Below are 18,916 nucleotides of genomic sequence, written 5' to 3' on the forward strand. Positions count from 1 at the left end.
CTTTTCAGGAGAGACCGTCATTTTGCATTTTATTTGGAAATCAATGCCTCTGAGTCCTGAGAAAATGTTAAAAAGCAAAGAACCTAAACTGCTTTAAGCCCAATATGAATTTTCCATAGTCTGATAATTTTGGATGGAATGTTATCTTCTGCTGTTGGTCATTTGTACTGTATTTTATCAAGTCAAAAGTAAACACTGTCGCCTACCAGAATTGAATAGAATGAGTTCACAATACTTCATGTGGTCTGTTCCAAGCTTTTGGGCAGGGGTAGCTCACTGGTTAAGGTGTTGGGAATACTGATTGGAAGGTGTAATAAACAATTTATTAGAATATCTGTATCCTTCCATGATTGCTCAGAGGAAATATTTTAAAACAGATTATTTGATTTTTATGACATGCAAGCTGTAATCATCAAAAATTAAACAATTTAATTTATAAAAATGTTTTTAATTTTACATGTAATAACTCTAAGGTATTTAATTCGAGCATTAAAGTATTTACATTTTTAAATCTATTATAAAAGAAAATGATCTTTTTACACAATATTAAAACTTTGTGATGCACTGCATTTTTGGATGTGGTAAAGTCGCATCATGGACTAAGGACTTTCCATTGTAACACATTAAGGAAGAATTAAGGCAAAGGCGGGATCCGACCCAATATTAGCAAGATGGATCTAATGGATCTTAGCAAGATGAATCTGGCCTAAGAGCACTTTTGATGTGTTCACTATTTGACATGTGGAGAATTATGTCAAATAGAGTAGTAAAAAGATCATGTGGAGAATCCACCATACAGGTTTTTGTGCATAAGTTTTGTGCTAATAATACAAACAATAATGTATTAGAGCATTGTGCAGTCATGATATGAGTCATTTAGATAAGCTCCATAAATTAGACAGATGTTTTAAAGGAGACCTACATATTATGCAAAGTCCATTTTTGTCATTAGACATTTAGATTGGACTCCAGTGTTCGTGTACAAAAAAAAAATGTTAGCTTTTTATTCTTTTTCTATTTTTGTTTTCCAGTTGTGCTTAAACTTCTCTGGAGAGGTAAGGCTCAGCAGTAGTTCATTTACATAGAGGCCTAAACAGTATGTTCAAATAAGGAGTAAAACAGAGGGAGCTTGAGATGTTAAAAAAATAAAAACGCATTATCTTAGAGAGATTTCAGATGAAGCATCAGAATGCAGTTTGGAGGAGCTCTAAAACCTGTGTTATCTTGATACAGAAATAGCAAAATGAGAGACATTTTAAGATGTGAGACATTTAAAAAAAATGATGCAGATAGATGATTAACTTGATTTTATTGTTGATGCATATTTGTATATGTCATTGATCAGACAACCTATTACTTTGGGTTTTGAATAGTTAAAAGATAAAGTCCTTAACCGTCATACTTCCTTGCTTATAGAGCTTGCTTATAAGACTCCCATATGTCTCCCAGAGCCAACACCAAAAGTTTTAAGCCCCAAGAGCAACATGACTTTGATTTGCTTTACTGATTATTTTGAACCAGTTGGATTAAACATAAGAACTATAATTACTTGCTTCATGTGAGACCATGTACAATATCTTGTAAAAGGTGTTTTGCTACTGTAGCTCCAGCCTGATAGGCCATTAGAACAGATGATCCAAACCAAACCACTGCCTTCTCCAAAATACCAAGATTAATTTATGTACAAAACACTTCAGGGCTGTTACTGTAGACTCCTGCGTTTGTAAATCACTGAAAATAATAGCTTTTTTTGGGGGGTTTTTCAATCATCTTATTTTCATTCCTTATCAAGCTGGCTGTCAATCCTGTTAACTGAGCTGAGATACTTCATGGAAATAAGCACCCAACATTTTAGTGCCCTGGATATAGTTGGACCTGTAAAAAAAAAAATTTTATAAAAAAAGGTTAAAATGTGCAGGTCTAGATATTGATACTAGAAAAAAAGGTCCTGTGCAATTTTACTGAACATACAGCGCCGATTGAATGTTGAGTTTGTTACCTGTTGAGTTTTTCATTTTGGGAGTGAGCACCATCATCTGATGAGCCAACAGGCAGCAGCATGACATTGCGTCCTGTAGCCTCCTGGAAGGTCAGAGTCACAGGGATACTTCCTCCCTCACGGGTCAGATCGGGTTCAACGCCAAACACTACCAAAAAATAAATAAATAAGACACTCCAATCAAGGTGTAGAAACATCATAGAAATTATCAAAAGAAATGGGAAGCACCCAAGCAAAATTTGCAAGTGTTGTTGCAAAGGGTCTGAATACTTAAGTACATTCTATACTTTTTTTTTTTGTTGTTTCATTTTAATAAATTTATAGGCATTTAAAAAAATTTAAGGAGACCGGAATACTTTTTGAATGCACTGTATAGTCCAGCTGCTTAAAATAGTATGCATCACCATCTGCAAGATATCAGGGTTCCTTACCTGTCTTCATTGCTTTTCTACCAGCCATGTAGTGAGGATGGTTAAAATCAGACACCCAGGCTTTGGCTCCATGGCCCATGTGCACCTTTATTTTGTTTGGGCTCTCCAGTTCAGCAAACTTCGTTTTGAGGTGGGAGATGACCTAAGAATCAAGCACATTGTATCCCTCTAGTAAGCTTTGTTGAGAATAATTATTGTACAAAATAGAAGAAGTGTTTTTCTTCTTCTTAACCTGTAAGTAGAACTTCAGATTTTGTAAATTAAGGTTTAACTTTGTTAAATAAACACAATGAGAAACTGAGTCTCAAAATCACCGCCAGTATCATTCTTGAAAAAGTAGGGGAAAAGAATAAAAAGATTTTGGCAAGAAAATTATATAAACTTGCATGATATAAAACAAGACCTAAAAAATCACAGCCATATGCTAATTTGTACTTTCTCTGGAAGGAAAATGTTGTCTTTTCTCGATTACTCAGGTAGAGAATTCATTTGATTTTAATTTTAATACCTGTACAGCTGCAGAACTGCACACTCTAGATTTTAAACTGCTGTAAAACCGATCAACCATTCCTTAAATATCACATGTCTAGACTTGCTAAGAAATCATTCTAGGTGATATGATAACGTGTGCTAGACTCTTATAAAGAAACAGATTTTGGTAGAGATAGTAAGACTGCAAGCTTTTTGATTTACTTATAACCATAAGTGCAAATCCTGTTATTCCTGTTATACTGTAGCTGCCAGACTGATGCATTCATTAAACAGCCAAATCAGCATTCAAATTAATAAACACCAAAGACTCAATTCTATTGGCAACCATACCTGCCCCTGGCATAAGCAAGGCCTTTATCTTTTTTGACGGTTTATGAGGTATGCGATAAATTATGAGCCCTTTAGTGTTCTATGCTCTCGCTGTAATTTTCATACAAGTTAATCTACGTTTCTGTTCTATATTTGTTTTGTTTTTTCAGCCTAACAATGACCTTCTTCACAGGATCAGCACAGCTATTAAATGCTAATCCAACACTGGGAATAAGCTCCACAACTTTTATCATGAAGCTAATCATCAGTCTGTTGTTCAATTACTTTTGATCCTTTGATCCTTTGAAATGGAAGAACTGTGTAAAAACTGGCTGTTGTTTTAAACAGGTTGATGCAATATTTTTGTTAAGCTCATTAAATTAAAGCTTAAGATTTTTAACACATCATTCTAATTCTATTCCCTTGGTGCACTTTGGAAAAATTATAAAATTGGTCACTGCTTAAATACTTATGAACCTGAACATAAAATTAATAACTGTGGAGATAAGAACATCTTGTTAGAGACATTTAAACAAAGTACTATACACTTTCTGGTCCCATTCAAATGAATTTGTCTATATAGAGTTTACTATTTTCAAAAGGCAAAGCTCTCAAAGCTATAAATATGAACCATCAGAATAAAAGGTCTCGGCACCTGTTCCTCCACCACTTTGGGGTCCATGTCAGGCACCAGGCGGATGGAGAACTTGCCAATGACTTTGCGTGGGATGACCGTCTTGGCTCCACTGGCAGAGAAAGCGCCCTCAATGCCATGCAGGGAAAGAGAAGGGTATCTCCAGCGATGCATCAGCACTTCCTCCTACAAAAGAAAGAGAAATGGTAAATGAGTGATCAAATGTATCTAACTGCAATATTACTAACATTTTACATACAACCTTATGCAAACGATCTTATAACAAACTTACATTTGTTTGGCTGACACTGACAATTAATACAAAGTAGCAGACAATTCATGTTTAAAAGCTCTTATATCATATGGTCTCTAAAATATTTTATGGCAAAATCTAAATTTCTATCAAAGGAGAAGTAAACATGTTTGATCTAAAACTTTGTTGAATTCATCATGGTCTGCTAGCTGTTCAATCTGTCCTATCCATGTTTATACACAGCATTGGCTTCATAAATGGGAAACAAACAAAATGGTCTTACACCTTCCACATAAGTAAACCAGCTAATCAGGAACAGGGCACATTTGTGCTTATTCACGCGACAGGGTTATGGCAAATGGAAAAAAGGGCAATGGAAGCAAAAAAAGCGATTAACCTAGCACATGCTGGTCTCTATTCATAGTCAAAGTGGAGTGATGGCTGAGAACAGCCAACAGTCAAACAGTCAGTGAAGCATCATTAATCTTTCCCAATTATTTCTTATAAATGATTTTAAATGCAAACTGTATAACAGATAACGTCTGGCAGCATGTACTTGCGTTTTAAACTGGATTTGAAAGCATGCAAGATACCATAACTATAGAAAAGTTCATTTAAAAGCACAAGTAATAATTTACCATTATTGTCAAAACGTATGCCGTGTTAATGTTAATTATTTTAAAAAACCTTATCTATTTGATAGTTTTTTCACCAAAATATTTACTTTGTAAACTATCCTATTTTTAGTTTATGAAGTTATAAAATTCCAACTTTTATGAATACCCAAACCAAAGCTACATTATAGATTTTATTAATATAATTTACTGCTTGATATCTGAAAAAGTTATAGAAAGTTAAATACATGTCTGGCCACTGTATTTCCAGCACACAATCAGCCTTTAGGCTGTTAAAAGCACTGATTTTTAATAACAATTCAAGCGTAAGAATGCTGGCAGCTAGCCATTCCTGGACCAGTAATGTGGTGGAATGGCAGTATACAGTCACTTGCCTGCAAACACTCTATATAAATGCCATAAAACCAACAACCAGATAACAGATTGGATGATGTTTTTTATAATAAAAAAAATACAAAATTGTGGCAAGATGTGCTTGTGTATCAAATGCAAGTGTGCACTGTATACTAGTGCTAGAATTATTCTTAATGATTCACTAATACAATAGCCCAGAGCAGTTTAAGCACAAAGCAGCAGATTTAACATCACTGACTGTAGGAGCTATGATTAAGAATAAAAATGTGGAGCCAAAAACAATATGAAAAATAAAATAAATTTATTAATATCCATGATACCATTGCAATTTTATAATTTTAACTGTCACTGCATATGGATAGTTGTTTTACAGTTGTACAGGAAAACAGCAGACATGAAAAACTGTACTTGGGTAGAAGAGTATACCTTAGTGCCGTGCAGCAGACGTTTGGCTCCCATGTCTTTGGCGTACTCTTCCAGGTCAAACTCAATCTTCTCATAAAGCTTTTTCTCCTCGTCAGTGACCTTAGCAACATGGTCATTTATCCCTTTAATCAGGATCGTCCCTTTCTTATCCACTAATGAGCCTGAAACCCAAACAAAGCCACGCAGAAACTCTTATTATCTATAGACGAGTCATGAAGGCTGTGCTGAATCCAAAAACAATACTAGTGTTGCAAAGTGTGGAAATTCTAATTAGCTAATATGACTAAATAGTTCACATTACAATTCAGAAATGTTTTTTTGGAATCAGTATTAAAATATCTAGAGCATTTTCACATTTTAATGACTTAAATTAAGTTTGACTCATTAAGAGTAACAATGTATTGTTGATTTAATTTACTGCAAATAAGAACAGGGGCTCATATACCTTTTGGGCACATAAAATGAATTTTTTTGATGCTAAAAATGTGCCACAAATTACTTTTAGAGATTTCAATATACAGTACAGTAGGTAGACAAACGGTATTGTACTTTTACCGTCGCGGCGCATGACGACAGCATTTGGGTTTGTGCGTTTGCTGGCTTTTACCGGCTTTTACCGCCGAGTGGCACTATATAACCATAGACTGAGACCTCAGGCCTTAGTTCGTTCTCTCCAGGATTAATGAGTTGCAGCTCGTGTAGAGCCGCACGTAGTTGCAGATACAAATCAAGTGAAACATTGTAGTTAAACGAATTCATAATCTCATGTACAGATCTGGGCATTAAAAACGCAAGTCTCTTTTCGCAAGAGAAAGGAGATCCCATTGTGAAAATGCCCTTCATTGCCTGTAGGGGGCAGTCGTGTTTCAGTCTGAAGTATTGTGTGTCTACTGAGCCGAAAATGTGTTCTCTCTCTTAGGGGCCCATTGGCATCAAGCGACAGAGCTCGTAAACGTGTCAAGCTCAAACTGTAAATACTGATATGTATTTGTTTTTCATTTTCTTCTCTCCTTCAATGATGGCACTTCTTTAACTGCGCTTTCTCTACTCAGTATTATAATTATAAGTAGAAGTGCTCCGAATTTATTATTGTTATTATTATTATTGTAACGCACCCGCGCGTGTGTGCATTATTGTTTTATTGTGTTTATGCGCTTTAAATATACACTAAACAATAAACACTGCCTTGTGCAAACCAGCGGCGCGCATGTGCGGTCTTTCATTTTGCCGAGTTTTGATCTAACGTCAGATGAATGCGCGCGCCGATATGAGAGATTTATAACAGATTTCTCTTTCCCAGAAATATAAAAAACACACATTTATACGTGTTAAATAAGCGCTGTCTATGCGGCGCTGTGCGAAACCCACGCCGATGTGAGCCGCCTTATCTCAGTCATAATCTTGAGCCGCCTTATCTCAGTCATAATCTTCATGTTAATCTACACAACTTCTGTTATATTGAACTTTCACCTGCACAACACACATGATGTTATTTATATCTGTTATCACCCAGATGAGGATGGGTTCCCTGATTGAGTCTGGTTCCTCTCAAGGTTTCTTCCTATTGCCATCTCAGGAAGTTTTTCCGTGGCACCGTCGCCGTCACCCTTGGCTTGCTCATCAGAGACATTTCATTCATCATTCATTCATCTAATTATTATCTAGACACATTTTTCTCACACATACACACTTCCAAACGTTTTCTTTTCTTTTCTAAAAAATAATAATAATAATAATTCTTTAATTTTTTGTGAAGCTGCTTTGAGACAATGACCATTGTTAAAAGCGCTATATAAATAAAATTCAATTGAATAGAATAATATACTAACATATATTTTTGCTGTGTAGTGGACCGCGCGCACAACCTCTCGCGGGAAACACCGCACCGGCAGAAGTAGACTAATGATTATGAATGCGTCGGGGAAAACAGCAAGGAAACTGACAGGCCAAACAAGCACTAACAACAGCTCAAGGGCTTGTGAAAAAAATATATATATATTTAGACTAGGTAATTAAGTTCACTAGCTAACGATTTTATTTGTACAAAGAATGAACTGTTATACAGTATAGCATCTGTTTGTATCGGTTTATTGTTATTCTAAAATAAATTACATTTAAAGACACCAAAATTTAAATATAGAAATAAAATAGGAAAATAGACCTTCAGATTAAAACATTAAAATAACCAAAAAAATATATATACACTTACATCTTTGGTATAATATGGTTATAGTTTAATATATTGCGGCTGTGTGACGCATCCTGTACTCTGCCTTCCAGACTCTTTGGTGGAAGTTGATGTTTATTTATTTATTTTTGTCTTTGTTATTTGTTATGTTAACTACACAAAACCTGGGAGTTTCTCCAGCATACTGTATATTAGATTGACGGACATGAGTTCTCATCGGTTACATTTTTGGTGACAAAATCTTTTTCATCACACACTTAATCGATAATATTTTTTAAAAAGTTTGATCCCGCTTAATAATTTTCCACTTTAATTTCCTACACAGTCTAATCAGCGCTCATGTATAAAGTTTTCGAGAGCGCAGAGGAATTTTGTTTTACTAAATAATATTTATGCAGTAAAATCAGGGCCACTTATTTCCATTTACTTTAGGTTGTTTTTCTTGCAGTGTTACTGTGTGTGCTTTGCAATGTCAGACACATTCAAATGCAAATAATACACCCTCCCCAGGTGTGAATCAGCTATTCTCACCTTTACACTCGGAGAAACTAAAATGCACCCCTCCCCACTGTGCATGGTTTCAGCAAAGTGAGGAGGATCTTGGATCTTGCTTCAGGCCTCTTCTTAAATTTGTGTAAATTTAAAATCTTCGGGATTCTACATTCTAAAATTGACATTGTTACCTTTTTAATCCCTGAAATTAGATTTTTAATTAATTATAATAGATTTTTGATTAATGTTATTAATCACGCTACACTGTTTTTAATTACTCTACAATGTTTTAATTTTAGATTTTATAAAAAAAAATAATAATAAACCAAATAAATATATTCCATTTGTATTTTCCCTTTGTAAAAAAAGCATTAAAAATGATGGGTTGTGTATCGAGCAATTAAAAACAATACAAAGCATGTTATGATAAGGAAACTTTCTATCTCTTCCATTCCAGTGATTAAAAAACGGTAAAAATGACAATTTTGGAATCCACAGACGCTTAGTGGTCTGAGCACAACGTAATAATCTTTGTATGATAAAATGACTCGTGGCATGAATCTACACAAATGGCTTCAGGTTCAAATAATCATTCAATAACATGATAATAATCAAAAGTAAAATAATATTGTTCATTTTGCTGTTTATGTCCACCATTTAATAATTATTTAATTATCAATAATTAAAGCTGCTCACATCGCGCGCGCTTTCACTTAAAAAAAAATGCAGTGTTTAATCAAGTATGTGTTGCCTCTCTTTATGAAACGATATAAGCTGGTGTCGGCTCATATCGGGAGCATTTTGATCGAAGGGGAGATTGGAAGGGGAAAAGTAAAAGTGTCTACAAACAACATAGCACAATGCATGTGTGTGAATGGCCGAAATGTGGTTGTAAATTAATCTTTTAGTGAATGTAAAATGTTCGCGTGAACCCGCGGCGGGTTTCTTCATATGAAGAAAGAGCTTCGATATGAGAGATTTATAAGAGATTTCTCTTTCCCAGAAATATAACAAACACACATTTATACGTGTTAAATAAGCGCTGTCTTTGCAGCGCTGTGCGAAACGCACGCCGATGTGAGCCGCCTTATCTCAATCATAATATATAAAAATGTTTTAGCTGTGTAGTGGACCGCGCGCGCACAACCTCTCGCGGGCGAGCCTCTGAATACGCCGTTTTAACGGAGGTGGGGATAAGAAACACCGCACCGGCAAACCTAGACTAATGATTATGAATGCGTCGGGGAAACAGCACGGAAACTGACTGGCCATTTTAATAATTCATTAATAAGTTGATGTCTTTTCGCTTCGGCTGTGAGTGGATGCGCTGTAGTAATCCACGTTTCATACGACAAGCAGATTTCCTTTAGTTTATATAAAAGCAAACATTTTGCTTTCTGTAAGCATATATTTTTCACGTCTGTGAGGCAAGTATACACAGAGTTTCGGTTTATTTTCTGACGCGCTCAAGTTCACAGAAACCGATACAGAATAGCGCTGTATCCCTGTTTGTTTTTATTATTTTACATCATCATAACGTTTTTTCGTCATTGTGCGTGCACTTAAATAAAAGTAAAGTCTTATAAAGGCTATGTAGCTTATATAGGTTTATTATATAGTTTTTGCCCATTAATCTGACAACACCTGTGACTCACCCACGTTTTCTGATACACACAGCCAGAGTTTTCTGGCTACCCGAGTGTTACACATAATAAAATATAAAGGCTTACTGTGTTAACATTTACTTTGCTTAAATTCGATGGAACTAAGAAACCCCTATATTTAAGTTCTAAATTTGTACTGTAATTTTAGTACTGTGATGATAAATTCACTTGTACTGTATTTTATAAGGTTTTTGCCGGCAGTGATACAGCACAACGGGGGTGCTGGGATGTGAAAATGTAATTTGTTAAAATGTTTTTCTTATTTATTAAAGAAAATTATGATGATCATAACAGCCTATTGCATTTAATTCTTATAATAACGCAAAAACACATCGACATCTGCTGACACAGTAGCACGGCCTGACAATGTTTTAATTTTTATGGTAATTTATTTTAGTTTATTTAAGTTAATAAATCTACTACAAATTTAAAGAACACAAAATATAAGATGACGAAAAACATACATGCGTAGCTTTTCTCATTACACATGATAAAATCTAAAGGCTCACTGTGTTAACGTTTACTTTGCTTAAATTAAATCCTAACAAGATTTAATTTATATTCTACATTTATACTGTAATTTTAATACTGTTATTATGAATTTGTTTAACTACAACGTTTCACTTAATTTTATCCGCTACTATGTGCAGCTCTAACGGAGCGCGGCCCATTAATCCTTGAGAGAATGAACTGATGCCCAAGGCGTCAGTCTATAGTTATATAGCGCCACTCAGCGGTAGAAGCCAGCAAACGTACAAACCCAAATGTCGCCACCGTGAGGCATGGCGGTAAAACCAGAATACCGCATGAGTAACATCTGTACGATCCAGAAGATGAAATTTGCACAAATTTAAAAAGTGGCCCGAATCACTGCAGGTCTTCAAAATCCAGGACTTAAAGAAAGGGAGGGGTGCATTTAAGTTTCTCTGAATGTATAGGTGAGAACAGCTGAGTCACACCTGAGGAGGGTAAATAATTTGCATTTGAATGTTGTCTGCCATTGTAATGCACACACAGTAACACTAAAAGAACAATATCCCAGGATAAACAGGAATTAGAAGCTCGGATTATATTGCATAAATATTATTTATTACAACAAAATTCCTCTGTGCTTTCGAAAACTTTATGCGTTTGACTAGAAAAATAGACCTGCATCTATTTTTTGGGGCGTCACAATGAAGAAAAAGCTTTAAGATTTTGTAAAATAATGAAAATCACTAATTTATCAAAGAATTATTAAAATGGTGGAAGTCGGTCTCTTTGCTGTTTTTTTCCCCGACGCATTTTTTTTAGCTTCATGCGTGCGGCTGAGCGCTGATTAGACTACGTAGGAAGGTAAAGAGGAGGATCACGATATGTCACGGCGTGCGCACAAATCTACTATCGCTCCTCGTTCACTCCGTAGGCTCCCTAGATAGACGGCACCACCTTCTGTAGGTATGCAAAGAGACGGAGCTCCCTATTTGGGCTGGCTGGAGATAAATCTTGTTAATAGGATTTTGGGCTTGCTCGGCATTATAAAAGCAAGGCGCAGAGTTTAGTCCGGGGTCGGGGAAGTACGTAATGCAGTGGAGCAGGAAAGAGTGTCATGCGAAAGGGGCGATGTGACGCGCCCCAGGGACTTTAAATTGGACACTGGAATTCCACCCTTCGATCCCTACACTTCCACAGCGCCTTCATTCCGTGCAGGAGCGCTGCCTCCGCGTGCTACGTTCGGCAACACTGTGTACCCGCATGGCACTGCCCCTAGACCTGTACGTGCCTTTCAATCCTTCCCCCTTCTTTCCGTCCTCCCTCCTTTAACCATTTCCTTCCCTATTTTACCTAAATAAATTATCCTTTTTCCCGTAAGACCTCACACCTCGTGTGCGTGCTTCATGGTGCCGCCTGTGCAAATAGGGTTGAACCCATTACAGATACCAAATAAAAATCCCAAGCCTTAACCTCATTTAAATGAAATTAACCAATATTGTAAGTAAACAACAATAGCCCACGTTTGGAAAATGTTTAGTAATTCTTTCCGAGGCTGAATTTGGCCGGTGTTATGCGCAGAGCGCTGGGAGATGTACTGAAGCTCAAATCTCACTTGAAAAAAAAAAAAAAACACACTTGTGACACAATAACAGTAATATTTCAAACATTTTGCAGGCTGCCATTTGGAAAAACCAGAGAATAAAGAATAAACCAGTTGTTAGGTCAAAATTACCCAACCAGATGTTCATTTGTAAATGACTCACTACATCCCAGTTGACCCAACATGAGCAACCAAACAATGGGTTTAAATTCCCCGAAATAACCCAGAATTTTGACCCAGCATAAACCACCCAAGGATGCGTTTACAGAAACACAGCATTTTCAGTGCATCTTTTTTGAGTTACTGTAATGTTTTATTCTAAAAGTCTTCCAGTGTTCTAAAAGTTTACCAGTTATTTCTATATTTAAAGTTTGATGTATTTTTGAATGTGTTTTTTAAAATAACAAATAAAAACAAAAATAGGCTATATAACAGTTAATTCTTTGTACAAATAAAATTATCAGCTAGTGAACTTGATCGTCTGTCCAAACAACATTTAACCAATGTTTGTTTTTTTTGTTGTCAATGTTTGTTGTCAATGTTTGACTCATTATTATACATAAATATCAATAGCTCTGGTTAAGATATATTTTTTTTTTGTTGTATAAAGTCCTCAGATGTGGAATTTACAATCACTGTAGTATTTCTTCGATACAACATTGTTAAAACTTTATGACTTAATCATACAGTATTTAAAACTGCGGCTAGTGAAAAATGTCCCTTTGTGCCACCTGGTGGTCATTTTACTAATGACTTTAAAACGCAACTCATTTATTTTGGCTGCTGCCGTTTTCCCACGGCGGTGAGCGCGACGGTAATACCCATTCTGGTTGTCTACCTGCTATATTTATGTCAAGAACATCTATTCCTAGGAACTTGTGCTTGGTTGGCCTGGAGCCATTTCCGAAGAAATTGGACGGGAGCCTATTTCACCAAAATTTTATGCACAGCAATGTTAAACAATTGAGTTCTGTTTTGATCAGCTGTTATCTTGATAAATCTGATGGGCTACAAATGAAACTGAAAACTCTAACCCTATTTCAGACATAATTACTAGTTGAACAGACCTCACAGTAGATTTAAATGAAGTTAAGTAAATTTCAAATATAATTTTTTTATTGTGAAAAGAAAAAAAACAACAGTGGAAGTATTTAATAACAGACTAGCATAATAAAATTGTTTGATTTAAGACCCAATGGTAGAATGCTTTGTGGAAATAAATGAACAAATCTTTATTGCCAAATTCCTGCACTACAGTAGCTTGTTGAAATAGTGAAAAAGACTAAAATAACATTAATTTAAATACAGCATTTCTAAAATGTTACTCCAAGCACAATATCAAAATATTAAGGTCCCTGACAACCAGATTTGTAAATTAAGCAAACACAGGTGGGGTCATGCCCCCTAATTTACCCTGGGGTAAGTACAAGGTACTGTAGTGAGAAAAACATTTAAATCTATGAAATTTAAGTTTCTTGTACATTGGTTTAAAATAAACCCCTTAGTTTTACTGACAAGTAATCATCATGCACAAGCTTTATGGCATGAGATTTTATCACAGCTATAACATCAGTATGCATGTTCACAGAAACACACACTTGTTAAGAGCTAGGATGACGTGACTGTCACTGATATACTGTCTAGCTTTACAGTCTTTACAGAAATAAATGAGCTCTAGCCTGTATTGATCAGATGAAGTTGCCATGGATTAAACAAAAGTTAATGTTTAGTTTAAATCATTAGCTCTGATCGTGAAACAATGGCAAAAATATAAGAAAGGCAGTATTTGTTTTAAAAGGTGTAAGGATAAGTGGTGTTTTTTATTTTAAATATGGTCTTTGACATTCATTACCATAAGATATAAAAACATTCCTTATCCTATTTTCTTTTACCCAATTTAGTTTCTGGGATATCAGAAAGAATAGTGGAAGAAATATAATCTCCCTTATTATGTAACCGTTTTTGCACATTATGGCTCTTCTCACTCACCCATGAGAGTAATCAGGTCAGTCATGGCTTCATGGACGGAGCCTCCAAACACTCCAGAATGCAAATCCATGTCGCAGCATTCCACCTATTTAACAATTGCACTAGAATGAAGTATCCTTTATATGGGTGAAGCTGCACAAAATAAAATATTTCATATTCATGTGTACTGAAGGATCTCTTCCTTACCTCTAAAAAGAAATAGCAGATTCCTCTCAGCCCGTATGTAATGCAGGGCTTGGTCTTGCCCAGCCAGTAGTTGTCTGAGATGCAAACATAGTCCACATCTTTAAAGAATGTGTCTTTGCGTGAGAACACCAAATCATCCAGTCCCTCAGAGCCAGACTCTTCCATCCCCTCGAAGCAGAATTTAATGTTGATAGGCAGATCCTGCAAAGGAAAAAAGTAACTAGTGTTTAATATTTATTATTAATTATAACTATTATTACTAATATAATACTTTTTCAGTGGTCCATCATGTTTCTATTACATTTAATTTTTTTTTATTCCAATTATATGTATTTTATTTTAGTCTCTCTGTAATTGATAGTTATTTCATTAATATTACTATCTGCCTATTTTACGTTATGTTAATTTCTATGCACCTCATAATGGTTTGATTCTCGTAATTTCATTTTGACATTTTTTTTATTTTAGATAACTATACTACTACTACTACTACTACTACTAATAATAATAATAATAGGCTTAGCAAAATGTTTTTGACCCGACCTTCAAATTCTCAATATCAAAAAGAAATCTTGTAATGTACTGTATGTCAAACACTGACCCTCTAATGGAATAGAATTACAGAGCAAAACTGTGCAAATGTTATATATTCTTTTTTATATTAGATATACACATTTGACTGTTCATAATGACTATTTTTTTTTTAAGATTTGTTTTAAGTCAAGAGCATACAAACATTTTTTTTTTTACTATAAAGCTTGCTAATTTAAACAAAGTTCACATTACAATCTTTAAAGCCAGTTAAATTAGTGATCTTTAACATTTGAACTGAACACCCAGTAACCCACAGTCAACACAACATGGTTTATTATAGGGTACTGTAGATGATTTGGAAAGATATGTTTTATTATCTAACAAAGTCCTAAGTACTAAAGGCTTGCTTAGACAGTCAATTCAGTGCCAACAAGCAGCAACATACAGTAAATCAACTTGGTTAACTTTTATTACCATAAAAATCTGGTCTGTTGATATTCAATGCAATAATTTATTCTAGAAATAAGAGGTACAGAAAATAGACAGAAATTTCTACTATACACAAACGTAGCTAGAAATCAATTTATGTAAAGCCTATAATTAAGATAATAATGAAGGTGTGCACCTGTCCTATCTTCTGAAAAGCCTCAATGACATTAAACCAGGCAAGCACTGGGCCTTTGTCATCTGTAGATCCACGCCCATAAAGCTTTCCTGAAAGGAAGCAAACAATTCCTGTTTAAGCAAATATGTGATTTCGTTTGCTCATTACATTAATTAAACAAACAGCAAATCAACTGATGAAAAAAATGCTACCATGCACATTTAGAGCCACCAGTGTCATGAGATACAAGTTTCTTACATTACAGGAGTGAGAGGAAAACACTGTGACAGGGTTAGGAGTCAGTCAGCAAAATACAAATCTGTCACAAGACTTTCTCATTACGCAGAGAAGTAAACTGCCTAGTCAGGATGACTTGTTGGTCAGCTTTACATGTGATCAGAAGCAAAAATTTCTAGTTCCTCTTTAAGTTCAGACATATCATTTTAGTGACAAAATCTTGAAAAAAATTGGCTTAGATTTCTCCTTTCCAGAGATTAAATTAACTAATGCATTCAATCTGTAATCAAAAATAATTTTACATACATTGGCAAATAAAATCGCTACGTGTTTCTAAATAATAAAAACTCTAAGGTATATATATATTATATCTCAGTATGGTAAATTTAAAACTTGCTTTAAGTTATGAAGCTTCCACATTAATGTGTTGGTTCCACAGGGCCACACTCTTTAAATATTACATCAATCTTGAATTTTTTATACAAACTGGAAAACATTGAGTCTTGACTAAAACGTTTTGCATACCATCTCTCTCCACTAGAGTGAAGGGCTCCGAGTCCCACCCATCATCAATATGTGCAGGCTGGACATCCAGGTGTCCATAAATGCACACTGTCTTCTTGCCGGGGTCTGTGCCTAGTCTGCCCAGGATTATAGGAGGAAGAGGAATCTCTTCACCACTTGCCAGCTAAGACAATCACAGACATGATGTGTCACATGGGTGTGTCATTACCCAAAAGAAACCATACTGTATTTTTAGCTTACACAATATAAAAAACAAAAATATGTATTTTACTACAGATAACAATGATAGTGAGTCATTCATTCATGGTTGTGTTGGTCTCATGAGTATACTGTGATCTCTCTGAGGTTGACAACGCATAAAAGGTTCACCAGACACAAACAGAAACCCCACCTTCTCTTTTCCGATATCTACCAACTCTGCCGTGCCTCCCAGCCTCTCTATATCTTTGGCAGCCATCTCCATCATTTTCTTGATCTCTCCACGTTTCTCAGGCCAGGCTGAGACACTTTGCACAGCCACCCATTCAGCCAGGCGCTGCGTTACACAAAACCACTTGTAGTTAAAGATGCAGGGTTAACCAATAGAAACAAAAACTCATTTTTGTAGATTGGACAGTATAACCAGTTATGGAATCTTTTAATTAGCTAGAATATGCTAGTGTTAATGTATACTACAGGGTATAAAATAGCCATAATCCACATTTATAAGCAACAGAAAGAGCACGGTTTTGAATTGTGTTTGGCATTCTTCAATGAGGAGCTGGAACAATTAAACAAACATACAGCTGTTAGTCTAAAAAGGTCTAGTAAAAGCTAGACTAAAAGGATGGTTTTGACTAGTGTTGCAATTAAACCCATAAAAATATAAATCGCAATATGAACCTGCAACCCTTTAAATAAATATGTACATTTAATAGTTACGTATCACAATAGCAATTATAGTTCCTGTTTGAATATTGTGTTTTTAAGGGTGTGTTCACACTCGCAGTTTAGTTCTCTTGTTTTGGAACAAAGCATAAAACAATACATTTATTTTGGTTCCCTAGGTTGACGATTTCACACTGGAATTTTCAAAATCAGACCAAAAGACACAACAGAAGGCATGTGGGTTATATATAATCGGTGGTACCTTTACCAGCTTTAAACTCACAAAGAGTTTATAAAATATACTATTATAGATTGAAGTCAACATTGAATTTTGCAACTACCTTTTATCTGGACAGTCGCCAGCAGCAATCATCCCTATAAATCAATCAATTAATTCATTAATGAAAGAATGAAAAAATGGCAAACTGCCATCTGTAATCCTTCAATAGAATCTTGCATTTCCTGCGTCTAACCAAACAACCTTTGGTACAGTTGTTCTGTTAGTGTGGTTTCACTGGAAAAAGTGTGAACACTCCATTCCAAACAACTGAAGCAGAGTTCGTTTTAATCAAGCCAAACATGGCAAGAGTGAACACACCCTAAATTTTTGTCTGTGTATCTATTGTCTTCGGGGTATTTAACCTCTATTCCTCATTTTGTGACCTTAAGACGAAGGATTAAAGAAGATTCAGTCACTAAACCAGAATGATCCTATGCATCACTTATATTCTGTAATCAATAGATTTTGTGGGAACTTTTAGAAGATATAAAACCACTGTAATATCTACCTGAACATATTGGTCCTGGTGTTCATCCACATATTTAAAGAGTTTTGGAAGGTAAGACATGATGTGCTGTAATGATGAAGTCCTGACGCCTAATGCCGAAGTGTCACGTCTTGCCCCTTTAAAACACAAAGACTTTGTATTACAGAAATGGACTTTATAACTGCTGACAACTTCACTTCTTTATCAAAGCCGCTGGGTTAAAAGATAAGTCTGCACAAAACCCAGGAAGAGACGATTATTCATTAATAACTTAAAATATCTAACAAGACCAACCGCCTTACACTGTTTCAAATAGTTAATGCCACAGTACAAAAAATAAAAGAAATAACAACAGAGAATTAGCACACCGTTACCAGAGATTTCACGGATGAATATGTATTAATTTAGAATCAATTATTAAACTAAATTATTGAGCGTATAAACAATCACCTGGATTAACTACTCCCTTTAGTCTTCTTACTCTGGCATAAAATGCATTCGATATTTTTACTTCCGCTTTAGATGCTCTCCAGAAACAACCAATCAAATATCCCCATCCATATATATAGGTTAAAATTGACACTTCGGTGGACCAATAGAATTTCGTCTGTAGACCGAAAGAATCACGCCTACCACAGGATATCACATGAGCAAAAAAAAAAAAAAAACGCTAAAGCTGAAATTCGCAACAGTTGCCAGAAAATCACGTGGCAGATTTAACATAATCAAGGATAAATGTAAGAAGTCGTTCATATCTTATTTTTTAATTTTGTTGCTAATATATCTGAGTTATTAGATACTACAGGAGGAGCAACAATATGCAAACAACAAGCATAATATTTATTACCATTTTGTAATCAACTTATATACAATTGCACGTTAGTGATTTACGAAGTTAGGAGCGAAATGTGCGGAGTTTAACACAGTCTAGTGATGTGATTCGTTTTGGTGATTCGAATCATTTGGTTCGGTACAATAAAGTGATTCAAATCTTTTACTTTTGTTTTGTTTTTTCATTCAATTTCAATTTGCAAACATTCATTGTAATTAAGCTTTTATTTCATTTTATTTCATAGAATTAACAAAGATTTTATTTAAACATGGATATACATACAGTATATGGTGCCATGAACAAATAATATATGAATAAATGATCTTTTGCACAATATTCAAATTTTTCAAGTTTTACCTGTATATATATATATATATATATATATAGAGAGAGATAGATAGATAGATAGATAGATAGATAGATA

The 18,916-nt window shown here is 35.0% G+C and overlaps 1 protein-coding gene across 2 annotated transcripts; it reads right to left on the minus strand.

Moving 5' to 3' along the window:
• Window positions 1-1,292: 1,292 nt before the first annotated feature.
• On the minus strand, window positions 1,293-18,194 carry cndp2 (carnosine dipeptidase 2). Of its 2 annotated transcripts, none has more exons than XM_053492703.1 (12): window positions 18,111-18,194; window positions 17,682-17,797; window positions 16,418-16,561; window positions 16,027-16,189; window positions 15,286-15,374; window positions 14,127-14,327; window positions 13,941-14,025; window positions 5,534-5,694; window positions 3,887-4,051; window positions 2,431-2,572; window positions 2,000-2,147; window positions 1,293-1,875 (listed from the first exon to the last, which is right to left on the minus strand). In XM_053492703.1, exons 2-12 carry the CDS (start codon window positions 17,739-17,741, stop codon window positions 1,809-1,811), a joined length of 1,425 nt encoding a protein of 474 aa, XP_053348678.1. In that variant the 5' UTR covers window positions 17,742-17,797; window positions 18,111-18,194; the 3' UTR covers window positions 1,293-1,808. The 2 variants fall into 2 exon arrangements, with proteins under 2 accessions (XP_053348678.1, XP_053348679.1); XM_053492704.1 differs by lacking the exon at window positions 18,111-18,194 and adding an exon at window positions 18,035-18,110.
• Window positions 18,195-18,916: the final 722 nt, after the last annotated feature.

Source organism: Clarias gariepinus, chromosome 3 (genome assembly GCF_024256425.1).
Source record: "Clarias gariepinus isolate MV-2021 ecotype Netherlands chromosome 3, CGAR_prim_01v2, whole genome shotgun sequence".
NCBI lineage: Eukaryota > Metazoa > Chordata > Actinopteri > Siluriformes > Clariidae > Clarias > Clarias gariepinus.